Source organism: Megascapheus bottae, chromosome 3 (genome assembly GCF_031878675.1).
Source record: "Megascapheus bottae isolate mThoBot1 chromosome 3, mThoBot2.hap1, whole genome shotgun sequence".
NCBI classification, from domain to species: domain Eukaryota; kingdom Metazoa; phylum Chordata; class Mammalia; order Rodentia; family Geomyidae; genus Megascapheus; species Megascapheus bottae.
Window position 1 is genome coordinate 67,574,821 of NC_143511.1, and position 16,960 is coordinate 67,591,780.

The 16,960-nt window shown below is 36.7% G+C and overlaps 1 protein-coding gene across 4 annotated transcripts in view; it reads left to right on the forward strand.

Annotated features, from left to right (window-relative positions):
- Slc44a1 (solute carrier family 44 member 1) overlaps window positions 1–16,960 on the forward strand; it is a 170,337-nt gene that overhangs the window by 83,847 nt on the left and 69,530 nt on the right. For all 4 annotated transcript variants that reach the window (XM_090330367.1, XM_090330366.1, XM_090330369.1 and 1 more), the window contains exons 5-7: window positions 4,532–4,625; window positions 14,128–14,297; window positions 16,612–16,701. In XM_090330367.1, coding sequence (XP_090186493.1) covers window positions 4,532–4,625; window positions 14,128–14,297; window positions 16,612–16,701 — 354 coding nt within the window. The remainder of the gene's footprint in view (window positions 1–4,531; window positions 4,626–14,127; window positions 14,298–16,611; window positions 16,702–16,960) is intronic.

The window sequence follows — 16,960 nt, forward strand, 5'->3', positions numbered from 1 at the left end:
AAATACTAAAATATCAGAGATTAACAACAGTTCTTTTATTTAGCAATAAGCTTCAGTGAACCTGTGTACAAGGAGATAGGGACTAAGAACCTGATTCTCAGAACACACTAAGAATAGAGATGATAGATTAAATGAAGATGAAAAAAAAATTTACTATATTTTATAACAGAGCTAAATGGCAAATAATTAATTGTATGCTTCTTTTTTTTTTTTGCCAGTACTGGGCTTGAGCTCAGGGCCTGAGCACTGGCCTTGGACTTTCTCAAGGCTAGAGCTCTACCACTTGAGCCTCAGCACCACTTCTGGTTTTTTTCTATATGTGGTACCGAGGAATCGAACCCGGGTCTTCATGCATGCTAGGCAAGCACTTTAACCACTAGGCCAAACTCCCTGCCCAATTGTATGCTTTTTTGATGTATGTTTTTTCATCCAATATTCTGTCTTATTTTCTTTTGTTGTTGTTGTTTTGGATTTTTTTTTTTCTACTCCTGGGGGAATTGAACTCAGGGCCTGGGCACTGTTCCTGAGCTTTGTTTCTCAAGGCTAGCACTCTATCATACCTCCACTTCTGACATTTTACCGGGTTACTGGAGACAAGAATCTCACAGATCTTCTTGCCTGGGTTGGCTTTGAATCAGGATCCTTAGATCTCAGCCTCCTGAATAGCTAAGATTATAGACGTGAGCCACTGGTGCCCAGCTCTGTTTTGTTTTGTTTGTTTTGTTTTAGCACATTGTGTGCTTTATCAGTAAATTTTGCATGGAAGCTTACTATTTCTTATATATACTCTGAAGTACAATGGCTTAAGGTAAAGAATTCTATTTGTAAATATGCCAGTGGTTGCCTACAAGGCCTAGAAGCCTAACTTAATTTTTTTTGAATGTATAATTTTTGGAGGGTGGTGATGGAGTGAACCTCTTAGAGGAATTGATATAACAGATATTGAGCTAAAGAATAAATTATTAAATATCATAAGACATTTGAAAAATTGTAGTAGTTAAACATTCTGGATGCTGTAGCAACCATTTACTGTGATAAATGTTTGTGTACCTAACTTAGGTTCCTAAGATTGCTCATTTTGATAGCCTTTGAATAACACTGGCTGAATTGCCTGGACTGCCTCGGGTATGCTTTAGAACTTTTATTTTTGTTTTTTGACTTTTCATTATTCAAATATTTTATCTACTTCGGCATTTGGGGGAAAACTGAAAGTCTTACTCTTCTTTTATGTTCAAACATCTTGTACTCAGTATTGTTTATATTAGCACCATTTAAAAAAAATGTCCAGGGAGAGGAGTGTGGCCTAATGGTAAAGTGCTTGCCTAGCATGCATGAAGACCCTGGTTTAATTCCTCAGTACTACATACAAAGCAAGAGCCAGAAGTGGTGCTGTGGGTTAAGTGGTGTCGATCAGTCCCTGAGTTCAAGCCCCAGGACTGGCAAAAAAAAAAATCCATTGAGAATACATTCACTAAGAAATATTAAAAGAAAAACTATAGTAAAAAAACTGCCATTGCAGTGTTAGTTTAGTGCTTTTTATTGACCCTTTTTAGCCCATAAGTTCTTTGAGCAGAAAGCATTGTGTATGTAAAGTTTCTTGGGATTGTTCTTACCATTGCACTGTGAAGATCTTTTTCTTTTTATCTATTTAGAACAGGATCTATTTAGTATTGGCCTGCATCCCACAAGAACATCAAAAATAAGGCTATTATCCCTTCATAGAGTATTACCCTGGGAAAGTATACAGTTCTGTCCTGTTGCACCTGCTGACCTCCTTGCTTTAAACTAAGGAAGGGCTAGGCTGGAGATTGTGCTCACTGAATTCAAATGAAGACATGTGTTGCTGCACTCACACAAAGTGCTTTAGTTAGTGTCTTTTGTATTGTGCAGATTGATCCTGGCCTGGACATTGAAGAAAATATGACTTCTAGTCCAGCTGTTTTAGAATTTGTTTCACATATGTACTTTGCTTCACATATGTGCTTGGCATTGCTCTTAGGTTATCTCAAAAATTACCACAAATAGAATTTAGTGACATTATTTTCAAACATGAGAAATAATACTTTTAGGAGAACTAAATACTTAAGATTCATGCTTAAGTTTCTCTCTGTTTTTGTTTTGTTTTGTTTTGTTTTCCTGTGCTGGAGACACCCAGCTTAGAAGGCTAGTGCTGTCTCAGCCACATCAGCAGCCCACATGCTTAATTTTTAAAGCATTTCACTAAAATGGAAAAGAGCAGTCAAAAATAATTTTAAAATCAGTCTCCTATTGAGTTTTATCAAAATATGCAAAAGCTTGGGGAAAGGTACCATGAAATTTCCTTTTTAAATGTTTTTGCCATGTTATCACTTGAATTATCTTTGCTTAAAATATGTGTTTCATGTATTTATGTAAATACGTTATTATGGCCCTCATTTTTAAAATCATTGTATTTTATTATGGGGGTGGCATATAGAGGGGGTTACAGTTACATTTGTCAGGTAGTGGGTACATGACTTCTTGAACATTGATACCCCTTCCCATGTTTTTCTCCCAATTTCCCTCTCCCACCCTCTCTGTCATCTTGTTCTTCCCTTTCCCTGTTTCAAATAAACAAAGAAATGCAAATAAAAACAACTTTGAGATTCCACCCCACTCTAGTTAGAATGGCCATTATCAAGAACTCTAATAACAACAGATGCTGGCAGGGATGTGGCCAGGAGGGATCACTACTACACCATTGGTGGGAGTGTAAACTTATTCAACCACTCTGGAAAGCAGAATGGTGGTCCCTCAAAAGACTAAACCTGGAGCTCCCTTATGAACCAGCAATTCCACTGCTTGGCAGAAACAAGGACATACTAAAGCTACTAGCACAACAGTATTCATTGCAGCATTATTTACCATAGCTAAGATATGGAACCAGCCCAGATGCCCTGCAGTAGATGAATAGATAAAGAAGACGTGGTATTTATATGGCCCTCATTCTTTGAACACTCAGAGGTGGTTTGCTAGTTTCAGATTATTGAATTAAATGGCTGTTAGTGGCTTTCCAAAAATTAGTTAGATTGATCAAGCAAGATATAAATGAAATAAATTCACTGCTAATTTTATTGCCAAAAACTGCTTAAGACATGTTTTCTTATAGTCACTTACCTTTCTTTCTCATGATCACATAGCTTTTCTACAGTAAACTTAGTGTCATGATCTGTCACTGCAGTCTCCTCTTGTATTCTTCTTGGTGATACTTTGTAAAAGTCTGTTATCACTATAACAAATGCAAAGCTCTTCTATTTGTATATTATACTTAAATATATGTCCAACTTAGAATATCTGGCAGTAATTTCAGCTAAATATATAAACAGTTCATGTAATAATACATTAGATAACTGCAAAATGAGAGCTTAGTCTGGGTCTTCTCACGTTTACTGCAGTTACTACTACATAGTGATCTCCCCAGTGTCTGAGTAGATATGATAAAAAGCGAACAGATCTAGATTTGGTGGGCTATGTCCATTTGCATTTTCAATGTCATTTAAATCTGTATAGTCACAAGTGGTAAAGCTCTAGCATTGAGAAAAGTCCAAGAACAGTGCTCAGGCAGGCCCTGAGTTAAAGCCCCATGACTGGCAAAAAAAAAATCTGTATAGCCATATAATCAGAAAAATAGACCAATCTGAGGCTGAATTTATTGTTGTTGTTGCTCCTTTTGTTTTCTTTTTGTCTTGTTTGTTATCTATCTTTGGGCCCAGAAATGGTGAGACAAAGGGTGAACAAATGCAGCAGTGATACTCGCTAGACACTGTCAAAAATAAACTATACAACTTGTGGGAGGAGATGAGATAGGGGAAAACAGAGAGAGCTTGGAAGGGGGTGACATTGTTTAGAAAGAAATGCACTCTTTATCTGACTTACATAACTAATTCCTCTGTACATCACCTCTATAATAATTAAAATGCATGAAAGGAAAAATGAAGTATCTTCCCATTAAAAAAGACTTTAAGAAGTGGAGATCAGTTTTATCAATCTTTTTGTTGATTTGTAGTTGAGTATTCCTTGTTTTCAAATAAAAAAAGTAATGTGTTGAGTGCTTATGTATAATATTATAATTATTTAGTAATGGGAAGTGTGGGAATGAGAATGCACAATAGAACATTGGCTTTGTAGTCAGAGACATGGAGCTCTGAATCTCAGCTCAGTTTCCTAGGTCTGCATTCTCAGGCAGGTTGCTTACTTTAACTCTTAGTTTCCATTTCTTCCTTTAAAATAGATGTAAGAATGCCTGCCTTATGAAATTATAGCAAATGGTTTTTATACATCCATGTCTTGCATGGAACCCGACATATGGCAGATACTTAATAAAAATCATTCTGGTACTTTATTGTAATGAATGTTATCAATAAAATATGTCTACATAAAATTCAGGTTTTTATGAGTTCTATAATGCTTGCAAGGTGAATGTGTTAGCCTGAACATCTGAAACTAAAGAGAACCACTAAGATACATTGCTCTCACTATTCTGCCCACTAACATTTAACTTTGCTTTTAACAGGCTCAGCACTGTGTAGCTACAATCTGAAGCCTTCTGAGTATACTACATCTTCAAAATCTTCTGTTCTTTGCCCCAAACTACCAGTTCCAGCGAGGTAAATTTTATTGCACAGTTGTTGACTTGTGACTTTTGTTCTTGTAGGTAAATACTGCACTGTACGTGCTATTTTGAGAAAATAATCCCTTGATGAAAGCTGTTGCCCAAATCCAATACTTCTGCTACAACACTGAAAGTAGGAATGGACATATGTGCTTTTTAATCCTTTTAAAAATGCATATGCAAACAATTTTTCTTATTCTCCAATAGTGAAGATTTCTTTCAAAAACTTTTCATGCCATAGTTTATAAGTACACAAAAGTGCTGAGCCATTGTCAAATCTGCAACAAACTTAGTCTGAGCTGCCCCTTCGTTTTTCTGCTCAAGGCTAGCACTCTACCACTTGAGCCACAGATCCACTTCCCAGGTTTTGATGGTTCATTGGAGATAAGAGTGTCACGGACTTTTGTGATTTGGCCTCTTTGGTAGCTAGAGTCACAGGCATGAACCTCAGACAGTTGTCCCTAATGCAACTTTGATGTTGATCTAAATAATTGTTACTGGTATTATGTTTTAAACTATTCTCTTTAAATTTAAAATGTATGGCAAAATTGTTCTCTGTAGGTTGTTTGAAATTATTTCTTTAGGTATATTCTCTATTTTAGGCTGCATGCCATATCTAAAGTCTTATTTACTAAATATTTATTAAGTTTTGACTGCATGTAATAGATACAAAGATGATGCAAGACATATTTCTTGGAAGGATATCACAATAGTGATAAAGTTAACTTTACAGTTATAAAGACTTTTAAAAATATGAATCTTCTAGCATTTTAGAATATATCCTAAAAATTTCATCTATGTATGTGTGTATATGTATGCGTGTATTTATACACATGTATACAGATATGCACTTTGGAGTGAGTTTGATCTTAATTGCCCTCATATATATTATTAACTGTAACCTGAGGAACACTTCTGGAATGCTGAACCTAAGCTAGCTTTATTGCATCTCCCAATATATTATAGTGAGTTACTAGGTAAAACTTTCTGAGATTTGGAAACATGTAAGTAGATCATGTCTACTTTCTTTAGCAGTACTTACAGCTATATCTTGTGCTTTATTGACTTGAATGGGAGATTTTCTGCTGGAAAGGTAGAAAAGAATATATCAGTTAAATTGATTTCCAGCTCTTTGAATCTTGTCAAGTCATTGCTGGAAATGAAAATTTAAAGCATATAGACATAAAAGTAAAAGAATGTTTCTAAAAGATACTTAGGAAGAAAGACATAAAACTTATGGCCTTACACCAACGGTTATGCAGACTATATTCATGAATGTGAAGAAATTTAGGGGGCGGCAACAATAAAACAAAGGAGCTCCTTCCTTTGAATAGAGTCTTTGGAGACAATTTATTGGTAGAAAAGCAAGAAAAATGTAGGTGCCAGTGGCTCACACTGGCAACCATTGTTACACGGCAAGTGAAGATTGTGGTTTGAGTTCAGGCTAGGTAGAAAGTTCATAAACCCCAGTCACAGAAATAGCTGGATGAAGTGGTACACGTCTATTATCAGAGCTACAACAGGAAACATGCATTTGGAGCATTTCCATCCCAGTTGGCCTATGCAAAAAGTGAGACCCTGTCTCAAAAGACTAGAAGCAGGGGCCAGGAATTTGACTTAGTGGTAGAGTGCTTGCCTAGCATGCATGAAGACCTGGGTTCAATTCCTTGGTTACACATATATAGAAAAAACCTGGAAGTGGTGCTGAGGCTCAAGTGGTAGAGCTCTAGCCTTGAGAAAGTCCAAGCAAGGACAGTGCTCAGGCCCTGAGCTCAAGCCCAAGACTGGCAAAAAGTTAAAAAATACTAGAAGCAGTGCTCAAGTGGTAGAGCGCCTGCCTAGCAAACATGAAGCCCGGAGTGCAAATCCCAGTACTGCAAAAACAAACAAGAGCAGGCAAAATTATATATGCTTATCTACCAAACTGTTAAGCTTTGTTTTAGATATAAACTTTGAATTGCAGTCATTCAAAAACCAAAAAATATATTATGAAATAATAACTAGAAAAGCCAAGTGTGGAGTTACGGTTGCTCTGCTCCTGTAGAATTTTGGGTGGTGGTGGTAATGGAAGATTGGTTCACTCTGAATCTTCTTTCACCTCTGATCCTAACCCTGTTGGATAGTGCTTATTTCTGGTTATGTTCGGTATTCCAGTCTTGAGTACATGCACATCATATATGTGCACTCATTACACACACACACACACACACACACACACACACACACACACACAGCATCCTCCTGCATTAAAAGACAAAGCATAGGATTAGGATGAACAGATAGCGTCTGACAAAACTCATCTTCTAATCTCAAGAATAAAATGCTGGATCTTTCCAAATTCACTCTTATGTTTAAGCAGTATTTGTAGGTTCTTATGTTTTACTTATCTTAGCACCTCCCAATCTAAGTACTTTATTAATTTTGTCTGAACTAAGCACATGGAAAGCGAAAGAGAAAAAACAGTTAGCAGAAGGAAGGCCAATTCATATCTGGTAAATACCAAAGATGAGTAGAATTTGAAAAACAGAATTAAAGGATAAGAGAACAAACTTTGTCTAATACTAATAATAATATTACTATTAAAATTTGACACTGCCAGGCACTGGGGGCTCATGCTTATAAATTCTAGCTACTCAGGAGGCTGAGATCTGAGGATCGAGGTTCAAAGCCAGACCGGGCATGAAAATTCCATGAGACTCTTATCTCCAATTAACCACCAGAAAACTGGAAGTGGCACTGTGGCTCAAGTGGTAGAGCACTATCCTTGAGCTAAAGAGTTCAGGGATAGCGCCTAGGCCCAGAGTTTAAGCCCCATGACTTAAAACAAAAACAAAAAAACTTGACACTACCCCATTCCAGCTTTTCAAAGATAAGGCCCTTGTCCTAAAATTTTCTGTCTGTCTCTGTGTCTGTCTTTCCCTGGCTGCCTGCCTGTCTGTCTCTGTCTCTCCTCTGCCTGCCTACCTGCTTGCCTGTCTGTCTGTCTGTCTGTCTGTCTGTCTGTCTACCTACCTACCTAGCTATTTGCGGTATTGAGATTCGAACTTCGGGCCTTTGCAAGTGGTCTATCACTTGATCTATCCCCTTGTTGCTTCATTTTTTTCTAGATAAGGTCTCCTGCTTGTTTCCCCTGGCTGATATCGAACAGTGATTCTCTCATCTCTGTTTCCAGAGTAGCTGGGATTATTGAGGGGACTGGGGTATACCATATATACTTTTTTTTGGGGGGGGGGTTGGTTGTGTGGCTTGGACTATAGGCCTGGGCGTTGTCCCTTGAGCTCTTCAGCTCAAGTCTACTGCCCTACCCCTTGAGCCACAGCACCACTTCTGGTTTTCTAGTGGTTAGTTGGAGATAAGAGTCTCATGGACTTTAATTCCCTGGGCTGGCTTTGAACCTCAATCCTCGGATCTCAGCCTTCAAGAGTTAAAGGAGATAATATATGTTAAATACCCATTATTATTCTTGCTACCTGGCTTAGGAGGTACATCTCTGTCCACTTCTAGAACCTTTTCCCTTTGATCCAACCTACCAGAGATCTGCAGCTGAAACCACTGCCTATTAAAGAAAGCAATTATAAATTAATTTACAGTAAAGCATGAATGATACATAATAGCCAAATGCTTACTATTCCAAAGAGCAGATAAAAGCAAATTTACAGAAAGGGAATACTATATCCATATTCAAAACTGTATATTGTTGAAATTCCAAGCATGGTAGCAAAATTTAGTGTCTAATCTGAAGGCCATTGCTAGAGAGTCTCTTTCTACCATAGAGCAAGGTTACAGAAGTTCAGTTTATTTATCATTGATCCGGATTCCTACTTATGCTAGAAAATTTGATAGGTGCTGGGAAACAAGTGGAGGAGTCAAGGGTAAGTTAACACTTACAAGTAATCTGCTGTGTGCTAACCAACATAGTAAGGCTCTCATATATACATATATGAATGTATTATCTGTTTTTTATGGAAGCAGTATATCTATTGTTCCTAATTCCAGGATGAGGAGATAGAAGATAAAAGAGGATAAGTTACCCAAGGCCACACAACTAATTGTTGTACCCAAAAAAGAAAAATTGAATCTAGGATCTTTTCAGCTCTGTAACAAAGTTAGGGTTGGGGATTGGGGCAGGCAGAAACTTTAGGTCAACCAGAGAAAAAGTTTGTGAGACTCAATTTCAAAGACTAAATGTGGCAGTATGTTCCTGTTATTCTAGCCAGGGGAAGCACAGTGATTGGGTGTGGCGTACCTGCTCTCCCTGGTGATGAGAGAAGCATAAATAGGAGGATCTCAGCCCAGGCCAGCATAGGTATAAAACAAGGCCCTATCTTACTAGTACTAAAAAAGGTCTAGAGGCGTGGTTCAAGTAGTAGGGAGTCAAGGCCATAAAGTGAATCCCTAATACTTTTTTAAAAATATTAAGAGTGAAAAATAATTGAAATGTATGAAACCAGTCTAGATTTCCATAAGTCTTCTGGACTTACTTATTCCTGACTTTCATGTGCTATGGAGATCTTGCTATAAACGCTCCCCGCCCTTTTTATTGCTGAGGTGATGTATAGAAGGGATAGTTACATTCATCAGGTAGTGTATAACCCTTTATTGATCTCCTTCTCTCCGCTCTCTTTCTCTTTCTCTTACTTTTCTCTTTTTACCAGTCCTGCGGCTTGAACTCTGGGCCTAAGCTTCTTTGTGCTCCAGGCTATCTACCACTTGAGCCTCAGAGTCATTTCCAGATTTTTCTGAGCAGTTTATTGGAGATAAAAGTCTCACAGACTTTTCTGCCTGAGCTGGCTTCAAACCACCATCTTCAGATCTTAGCCTCCTAAATAGCTAGGATTATTTATGTGAGCCACTAGTACCCAGCCAATGTTCTTTCTTATTTCTTTTAACCAGAGAGCATGGGTTGTTGTTTCTTTTTAACCCTACATCCTTAAATAATTATGTGAGACAGAGAAGGCAGAAGCCTTCTCTCATGAAGGCGTCTGAACAAGGGATATTGGGCACTATTTATTATTATACTGTAGGGAGCTCTTTTTCACTGTGATAATCTGAACTTAAAGGCAAATGGGCAGTATGTTTGCCAAGGTAACATACAATTTGCCATTGAGTGACTAATTTTGTTTTAATCTTTAAAAGATTCATTATGGGTTCATTTTGTTCTTATTGGCTAATGTTTCAATAATGTGAAACAGTACTAGCTCCTAATGGAACCACATTGACTAATTCAAGCTTCACTATTGTGTGGGCTTTGAAAGGTAGAAAAACTCACTGTAAGCAGAATATTTTATTCTGTCTTTGTAATTAAGAAGCACAGTGTCATTAAGATTAGATGCTTAAAGAAGAAATGATCTCATATACTAGTTTTCCTAACTATGTTCACAGAGGAATATAGAATTGGTAAATTCATCTTAAATTAATTGCATCAGAATGAGATTTAAATGGTGAAATGTACAAGTCACTTCAGTGCCATGATTTTATATATAGATAGATATATCTATATATAGATATATCTATCTATATATATATGTAAAAAAATACATTGAGGGACTGGGAAATGTAGCTCCATGTCAGAACTCAGTGCGACTATGTTTCAATTTCCAACCCCTACTCCTGCCCAAATAGTAATAAGAAAAAATAATTCAGGCATCAAAATCCCATGTGAGATAGAATTGATAAACAAGGGCATAATGTAGTGCTCTTCACTTCAAAGCTTAAGTATTTCATTTCATTTTTGAATGTGCCTAATATTGTCTCTTCTTTTGTTTTCTATTTCTGTTATTTTTATAACCAACAGCAGAATTTGCCTATCATTTGAACTGTGCAGTTGATCGACTTGCACTAACTTTATTCCTTTTAATTTAGCAGTCTTTAAAGAAATAGATTGAATTGTAAAGTAAAAAGGTGATTAATTTGCTCTAATTCTTTAAACAACACATACAAAATTATTCTTCCCATTTACTCAAGTGTGTATAGACAGTACAAACTATGAAAGAATAAATCCAGAGCAGATATGACTCAGTCATTCCTCCAAAATAAAAATAAAGCATTAGAAATGAATGGAGATACCAACCTTTCTTTCCAATCATCTTGAAAGAGGAAAACACTGAAAATGCTTGTAATCATACTTCTTTTAAATGTGGAGTCCTAGCTTATTGATGAGCTCTAGGATGATGGTGGGTGATAGTAGGTGGTGATGGTCTGAAGAGACTTTCCCAGTACCATCCCTGCCCTTTCAGCTAACAGATGGAAAAACAGAGCTAGGACAGTGGACAGGCAGCTGTACAGTATTAGGAGAATTTGGGGCCCTTTACCAATATCTACTTGGAAAAGGCAGTGAGTGAATAGGGCCAAGAAAATTACCCTAGCTCAAGACCCCTCTGCCCCTTCCAAGAAAAAGTGTTCTGTAATTTAATACCCCTTTGTATCATTCAGGAACAACTTTTGGTCATATAAATAAGACCAAAGATAACAGCTCCTTAAGGTGGATATATTTTGTTTTCAAGGCTAGAGGCAAGTGAGTTTAGCAGAGAGTATGTCAGAGGGTGAAGATGTAGATATATACATAATTATGGAGCCACTATGATATTAGTTTTGAAGATAGCCAGGCTTCACTTAGAAGTGTTCTACAGAGTTGGGCATGGCATTGCATACCTACAGTTTCAACTACTGTGGAGACAGAGGTCAGCATCATTGTGGCTTGAAGCTAGCCCAAGCAAAAAAGTCAGTGAAACCCCATTTCAACCAAAAAACTGGGTATGGAATATCCTAGATGTATAGAATTTAAGGAGGAGGATTAGGATTGTGGTCTAAAGATGCCCCTGGGCAAAAACACAAGATCCAAAAGTAGAAAACAAAAAAACACAGAAAACTAAAAGCAAGAAAGGATTAGGCTCATAGCTCAATCAAGCATGAGAAATCATGAATCCATGACCACAGTATCAGCCCCCCACACACACAAAAGTCAATAAGTTAACCACCTTTTACATCATTAGTGACATGACTTTTAGTCAAACATCAAAAAAAAATAGCTTGTATTCCTGTAATTATGAGTAGTTCAAGCACCACTCACTTACAATGCCTTCCCTCACTATAGTTTTATATTAAAATGCCAGGTCTGGCCTGGAGTTTGGCCTAGTGGTTAAAGTGCTTGCCTAGCATGCATGAAGACCCAGGTTCGATTCCTCGGTACCACATACATAGAAAAAAAAGCTGGAAGTGGTGCTGAGGCTCAAGTGGTAGAGCTCTAGTTTTTTCTCAAGGCTAGAGAAAAAACCCAAGGACAGTGCTCAGGCCCTGAGCTCAAGCCCAGGACTGGCAAAAAATAAATAAATAAATAAAATGCCAGGTCTTTGGCATTAGCTTTCTCTGACTGATTTTAGAGATAAACATAAATGCATTGTCAGGACTCATTTTTTAATGAATATTCACATAATATTGCTACATTGTGATTTTTGGATGTATTTTACTGATGCATCATGAAGGTAAGGCTACATTTTTAATATTATTTTGAATTGTGAAGTAAAACAGCACAGAAGAGGTTGTTTATTCTTGTTACGATTGCTACTTATTTACTAACATCTAGTGGACAGTCAACACTTAGTTCTCTGTTCTTATGTGGGAAAAAAAATCGTTTTTAAGGAAGGCAGCAAGACAGCAGATTTGCTTTAGGTCATACAAAGTCGTTTTGCTGATATTAGAAACCTTGTGATTTGGTGTTCAGTCATTGTAAATCTTTTCTACTAATTGGACCTAAATACAATGCCCATCAAAACTAAGGACACACTAAGATCATTCCAGTGAGGTATATTACATTAGACTTGCTGCTCTTAACCCCATGCACAGTTTTGATGATGGGAGCGCATATTAATGATGACCAAATTTTAACTTCGTTCACACCTACCTGAACAATTACACATGGACAATTACCTACTGAAGGACTGTCCTAGAAGCCTAGCAAAACACTACTAAAGGCAGTTTCTTGATAGCCTTGGGCTTAAAAATTCTCTCATTGATTAGATGCACCTTGTCTTCTCAGAATTCAGAATTAATTACAATTACCAATCAACTTCTGTATGACAGTTCATATACGGTGATGTTCCTTCACAAACTAAAAAAAAATAATAGTCCATGGAAGCCTGATGAGTAATGTTAAACAAGTAATGTTAAAAGTTATGTTAAAAATTAAGTAATAGTTCTTTTCCCTCTTTTTTTTGTTGGATGTGTTAGCTTTATCAGCTCAAGGCTAGCACTCTGCCACTACAGCTCCACGTCTGGCTTTTTGGGTGATTAATTAGAAATAAAAGTTTCATAGGCTTTCCTGTCTGTGATGGCTTTGAACTGAGATCCTCTTCCCTCAGCCTCCTGAGTAGATTACAGGGATGAGCTTCTGGGATCCAGCTATTTTCTCTCTATTTATGGACACTTTTAATCTTAGATTATTAGTAACTTATAACAGAAAGGAAAATAGCCTAGACTAATAACTCAAACAAGTCTGATTTTTTTTTTACATTTTTAATGCTTTTTTCTTGCTGTTCCCATTCTTGTGTGTGATTTCTTTTTCTTTTTTCTTTTCTTTTTTGTGTGTGGTACTGGGGATGGAACCCTGGACTTTATTATACTGGCTAGGCAAGCATTGTGCCTCTCAGTCACATCCCCAGCCGTTTTTACATATAATCTTTAATCAAAGTTGGCCTTTCCCACCCCGTTTCTTCTCCTCCCCCTCCTCCTCCTCCTCCTCATCATCATCATCACCATCATCATCATATTAAAAATCATTTTCCCTGTTGTATTACTATACGTTAAGCACTTCCTTATATTAGTACTCATGGTCATTGTCTTAAGTAACTGTACATCTCTCTGTATGTTAATGTCTTGCCATGACTGTGTTTATATGGGAGGTATTAAGCTCATACCCTAAATAACCTTATTAATCTGAGGTTTTGTATGCTGTTTTGTTAAAGGAAACAGTCTATTCATAGTGGCACATTTCACAAAAAAGCATGTATGTTTTTTACTTTTAACTTGCTCATGGCAAAATTTGCTTTCAGTTCAAAGAAGTATGTTTTTAAGCTTTGTCACCTGCCCTTTGCCTGCAGAAATGATGGCTGGGGAGTTGGTCTGGTTTCGTTTCTGGTAGTTGTGTGTGTGTATCTGTGTGTGTGTGTCTGTGTGTGTGTGTCTGTATGTGCGTGTGTGTCTGTGTGTGTCTGTGTGTGTGTGTGAGCGTGCGTGTGTATGTGTGCATTTCTTTTCAGAAGGGGAGGGTAATGTCTTCTGTTAGAAAATGCACTCCACTCTCCCTGATAAAGCTTGTGGTAAGATCATTGCCCATAACAGTCATCTTCATAGCATTAAACACATGGCTCTAAGCTCCCATAATGACATGCAGAGGGTGGAGTGTGTAGCGGCCATATTCACCTTTCATTTGTGTGTTTGATGTGGCATTTATATTAAGTAGGAGTAATTTTTTTTCTGATTTTTTTTTCTTGTGTCACCAGTGCACCTATTCCATTCTTCCATCGCTGTGCTCCTGTGAACATTTCCTGCTATGCCAAGTTTGCAGAGGCCCTGATCACCTTTGTCAGTGACAATAGTGTCTTACACAGGCTGATTAGTGGAGTAATGACCAGCAAAGAAATTATATTGGGACTTTGCTTGTTATCACTAGGTAATTGTTTTTCTCATTATTAGCTATTGCATAGTACTGCAGTAGAAGACTGTTCTTTTCGCCAAAATATGAATACAACTGGGATAATTGTAAAAATGTTTAACTTCCCATAGCTTACATAATTGTTTCAGATTATATATTGTTAAAATATGAACATAGAAGTATGTAAATACATCTGAAACCCATTTTCCTTCTTTTTTTTCTTTCATTAGAGAAAACTAGTGTTTTCCTGAACTTGGGTTACTAAGTCAACAATTACCTTTAATATGCTAGCAGGAGTCTTCTTTCAATGAATCAACACCCCTTGTTTTTTAGATAAAATTCCAAATATATATATATATGCATATATATGCTTATAAAAGAGACCTCATATTCTTTTATATATTTTTATCTAAGAATATAGATTTCTGGTACATAACTTTTGAATTTTGTAATTTCCTTTTTGTTGCTACAGTTGGTAATATCACTCACTTGCTGGAAAAATAAGTAATCTCCACTTGTTAACTATTGAATCATCTGGTCAATAAATAGAGAATACATAGAATCAAATAAAACCTTTTAAGATGAATACCCCATGTTGTTATTCTAGAACTATATGAGAGCATATTCAACTTTATAAATATTCTTAGTTGGGAGGAAAAACAACAAAAAGAAACTAACAACTTAAATTTAGTAATCATTTCTGTTAACCAAAATTATAGTCATTGAGAATATACAAGCTATATTTCCATCTTTCTTGTCATTAGAGAGTATTTTCTTTTTGCTTAGGTAGTACTTGACTCAATTGAAATAAAGCTGTCCATAAGAAAATCTAATTCTGTAATATATGAAGGGCTCCCATCTGTTTTTCGTTCCTGTACATTTATTCCAAAAGTGAGTACTTTAATAATATTCCTAGACACAGATCCTAACCACTTATTTGGCTTTGCAAGAGGCCCAAAGAAATTTGATTGATTTTTTTAATAAAAATTACTTGATTTCTGAAATAGTTGGATGCTGTGTTATAACCTAAACCTTAAAAATAGTGATAATTGCTGTGTTCTGGTAGCTACTCAAAAGGCTGAGACCTGGAAGATGGTAGTTCAAAGCTAGCCTGGAAGGGGGGGGGGAATCTAAGAGACTCTCCAGTTAACTATCAAAATACTAGGCTAAAGGCATGGCTCAGATGATAGAGTGCTGAGAGCATAAATGCCCTGAGTTCAAGCTTTAGTGCTGGCCAGAAAAAAAGTGAGATGCTAATACCATGGATTCATTAGAATTTACTTACTAGAATGATTTGCATTTGAGGTTTAAGATTCTAGCATATGTACTTACTAGAATGATTTGCATTTGAGGTTTAAGATTCTAGCATACGGTCAGCCAGGTATGGTGGGGCAAGCCTGCAATTCTAACTATATGAGAAGAGAAGTGAGAAAGATACGTATTCAAGGCCTCCTGGGACAAAAGCTTCAAGATCCTATCTGAAGAATATCTAAAGCAGAAAAGAAAGGACTTGCAAGTCCTACCTCCCTACAAGAAAGGGAACATAGCATAAGCCCAACATATTTTTGTTTATTTGCTTGTAAAATAGACCTTTATAGTCGCTTTCTGGATCTGTATTTCAAAAATATAACTTCAATGCAAAGGCTAAATCTCTACTCTTTTATTCATGACTCTGACATATTAGGATTAAGTTTGGAACAGGAAAGGAATTGGCCAATCACATTTTGCTTATATTTGAGGAAAAAGACTTCAATGAGTAAGGAAATTGTTCAAGGGATTTGGCTTCAATGGCTTCAGGATATTATCCTGTAGTGTCAGACACTCCCTTTGAGTTCAAGAAAAATCATGTCCAGTAAAGATAAAAATGCCATCTAGTTCATCAATTAACCGTCACAGAAACTGATCTACAGATCGCTCAAAGTAGCGCTAAGTAAACTGATCTCTTGTCTTTGTCACTAACATGATACGTCATTGTCTCTACTGTGTGTATTGGCCTGTGTGTATGTTTGCATGTCTGATATCTTCCCTGTGGTGAGTCCACAACAGTTTTGTGGTGTTTTTGAATCACTGTAGATGCATTTGCATGTCTTCTTTTCTGTACTTTATGAGCCCACAGATAGATGCCCGTGGTTTCAAGATGCTATTTAAGTGGTACAAGTAGTAAAAAAATCCAACTGCAAGAGCAGCCACTTTCTTTTCTTTCCTAAGATGTAGTTAGAAACTCGTCCATAGGCACAAAGTATTATATTCCTAGAGAAAAGAATAATTGGAAGAATTGTTCTTCCTGTTTTCAAATAATATTCTATTTGTTCTTTATTTATCTTCCCTGCAGTTCTATCCATGATTTTGATGGTGATAATCAGGTATATATCAAGAGTCCTTGTGTGGATCTTAACAATTCTGGTCATACTCGGTTCACTTGGTAAGCTATTTATCTTATCTATCTTATCCTCACTGAATTCCATACAAAAAGTTATACACAAAAAAGAGAAATTAGAATTTTATTTTTCAAATGCTGTTAACATTTTTTGCCTTCTGAATTTCATAAGTATATTCCCTTCCTCCCCTGCTCATTTCACCCTTGTTATTAGCGTGTGAAGTCTAGACCTTTGCCTCTTGCATGTGCAAGAGGAATATAAGATTCTCTTGGAAATGGAATTTACTTCCTTTTATTTACAATC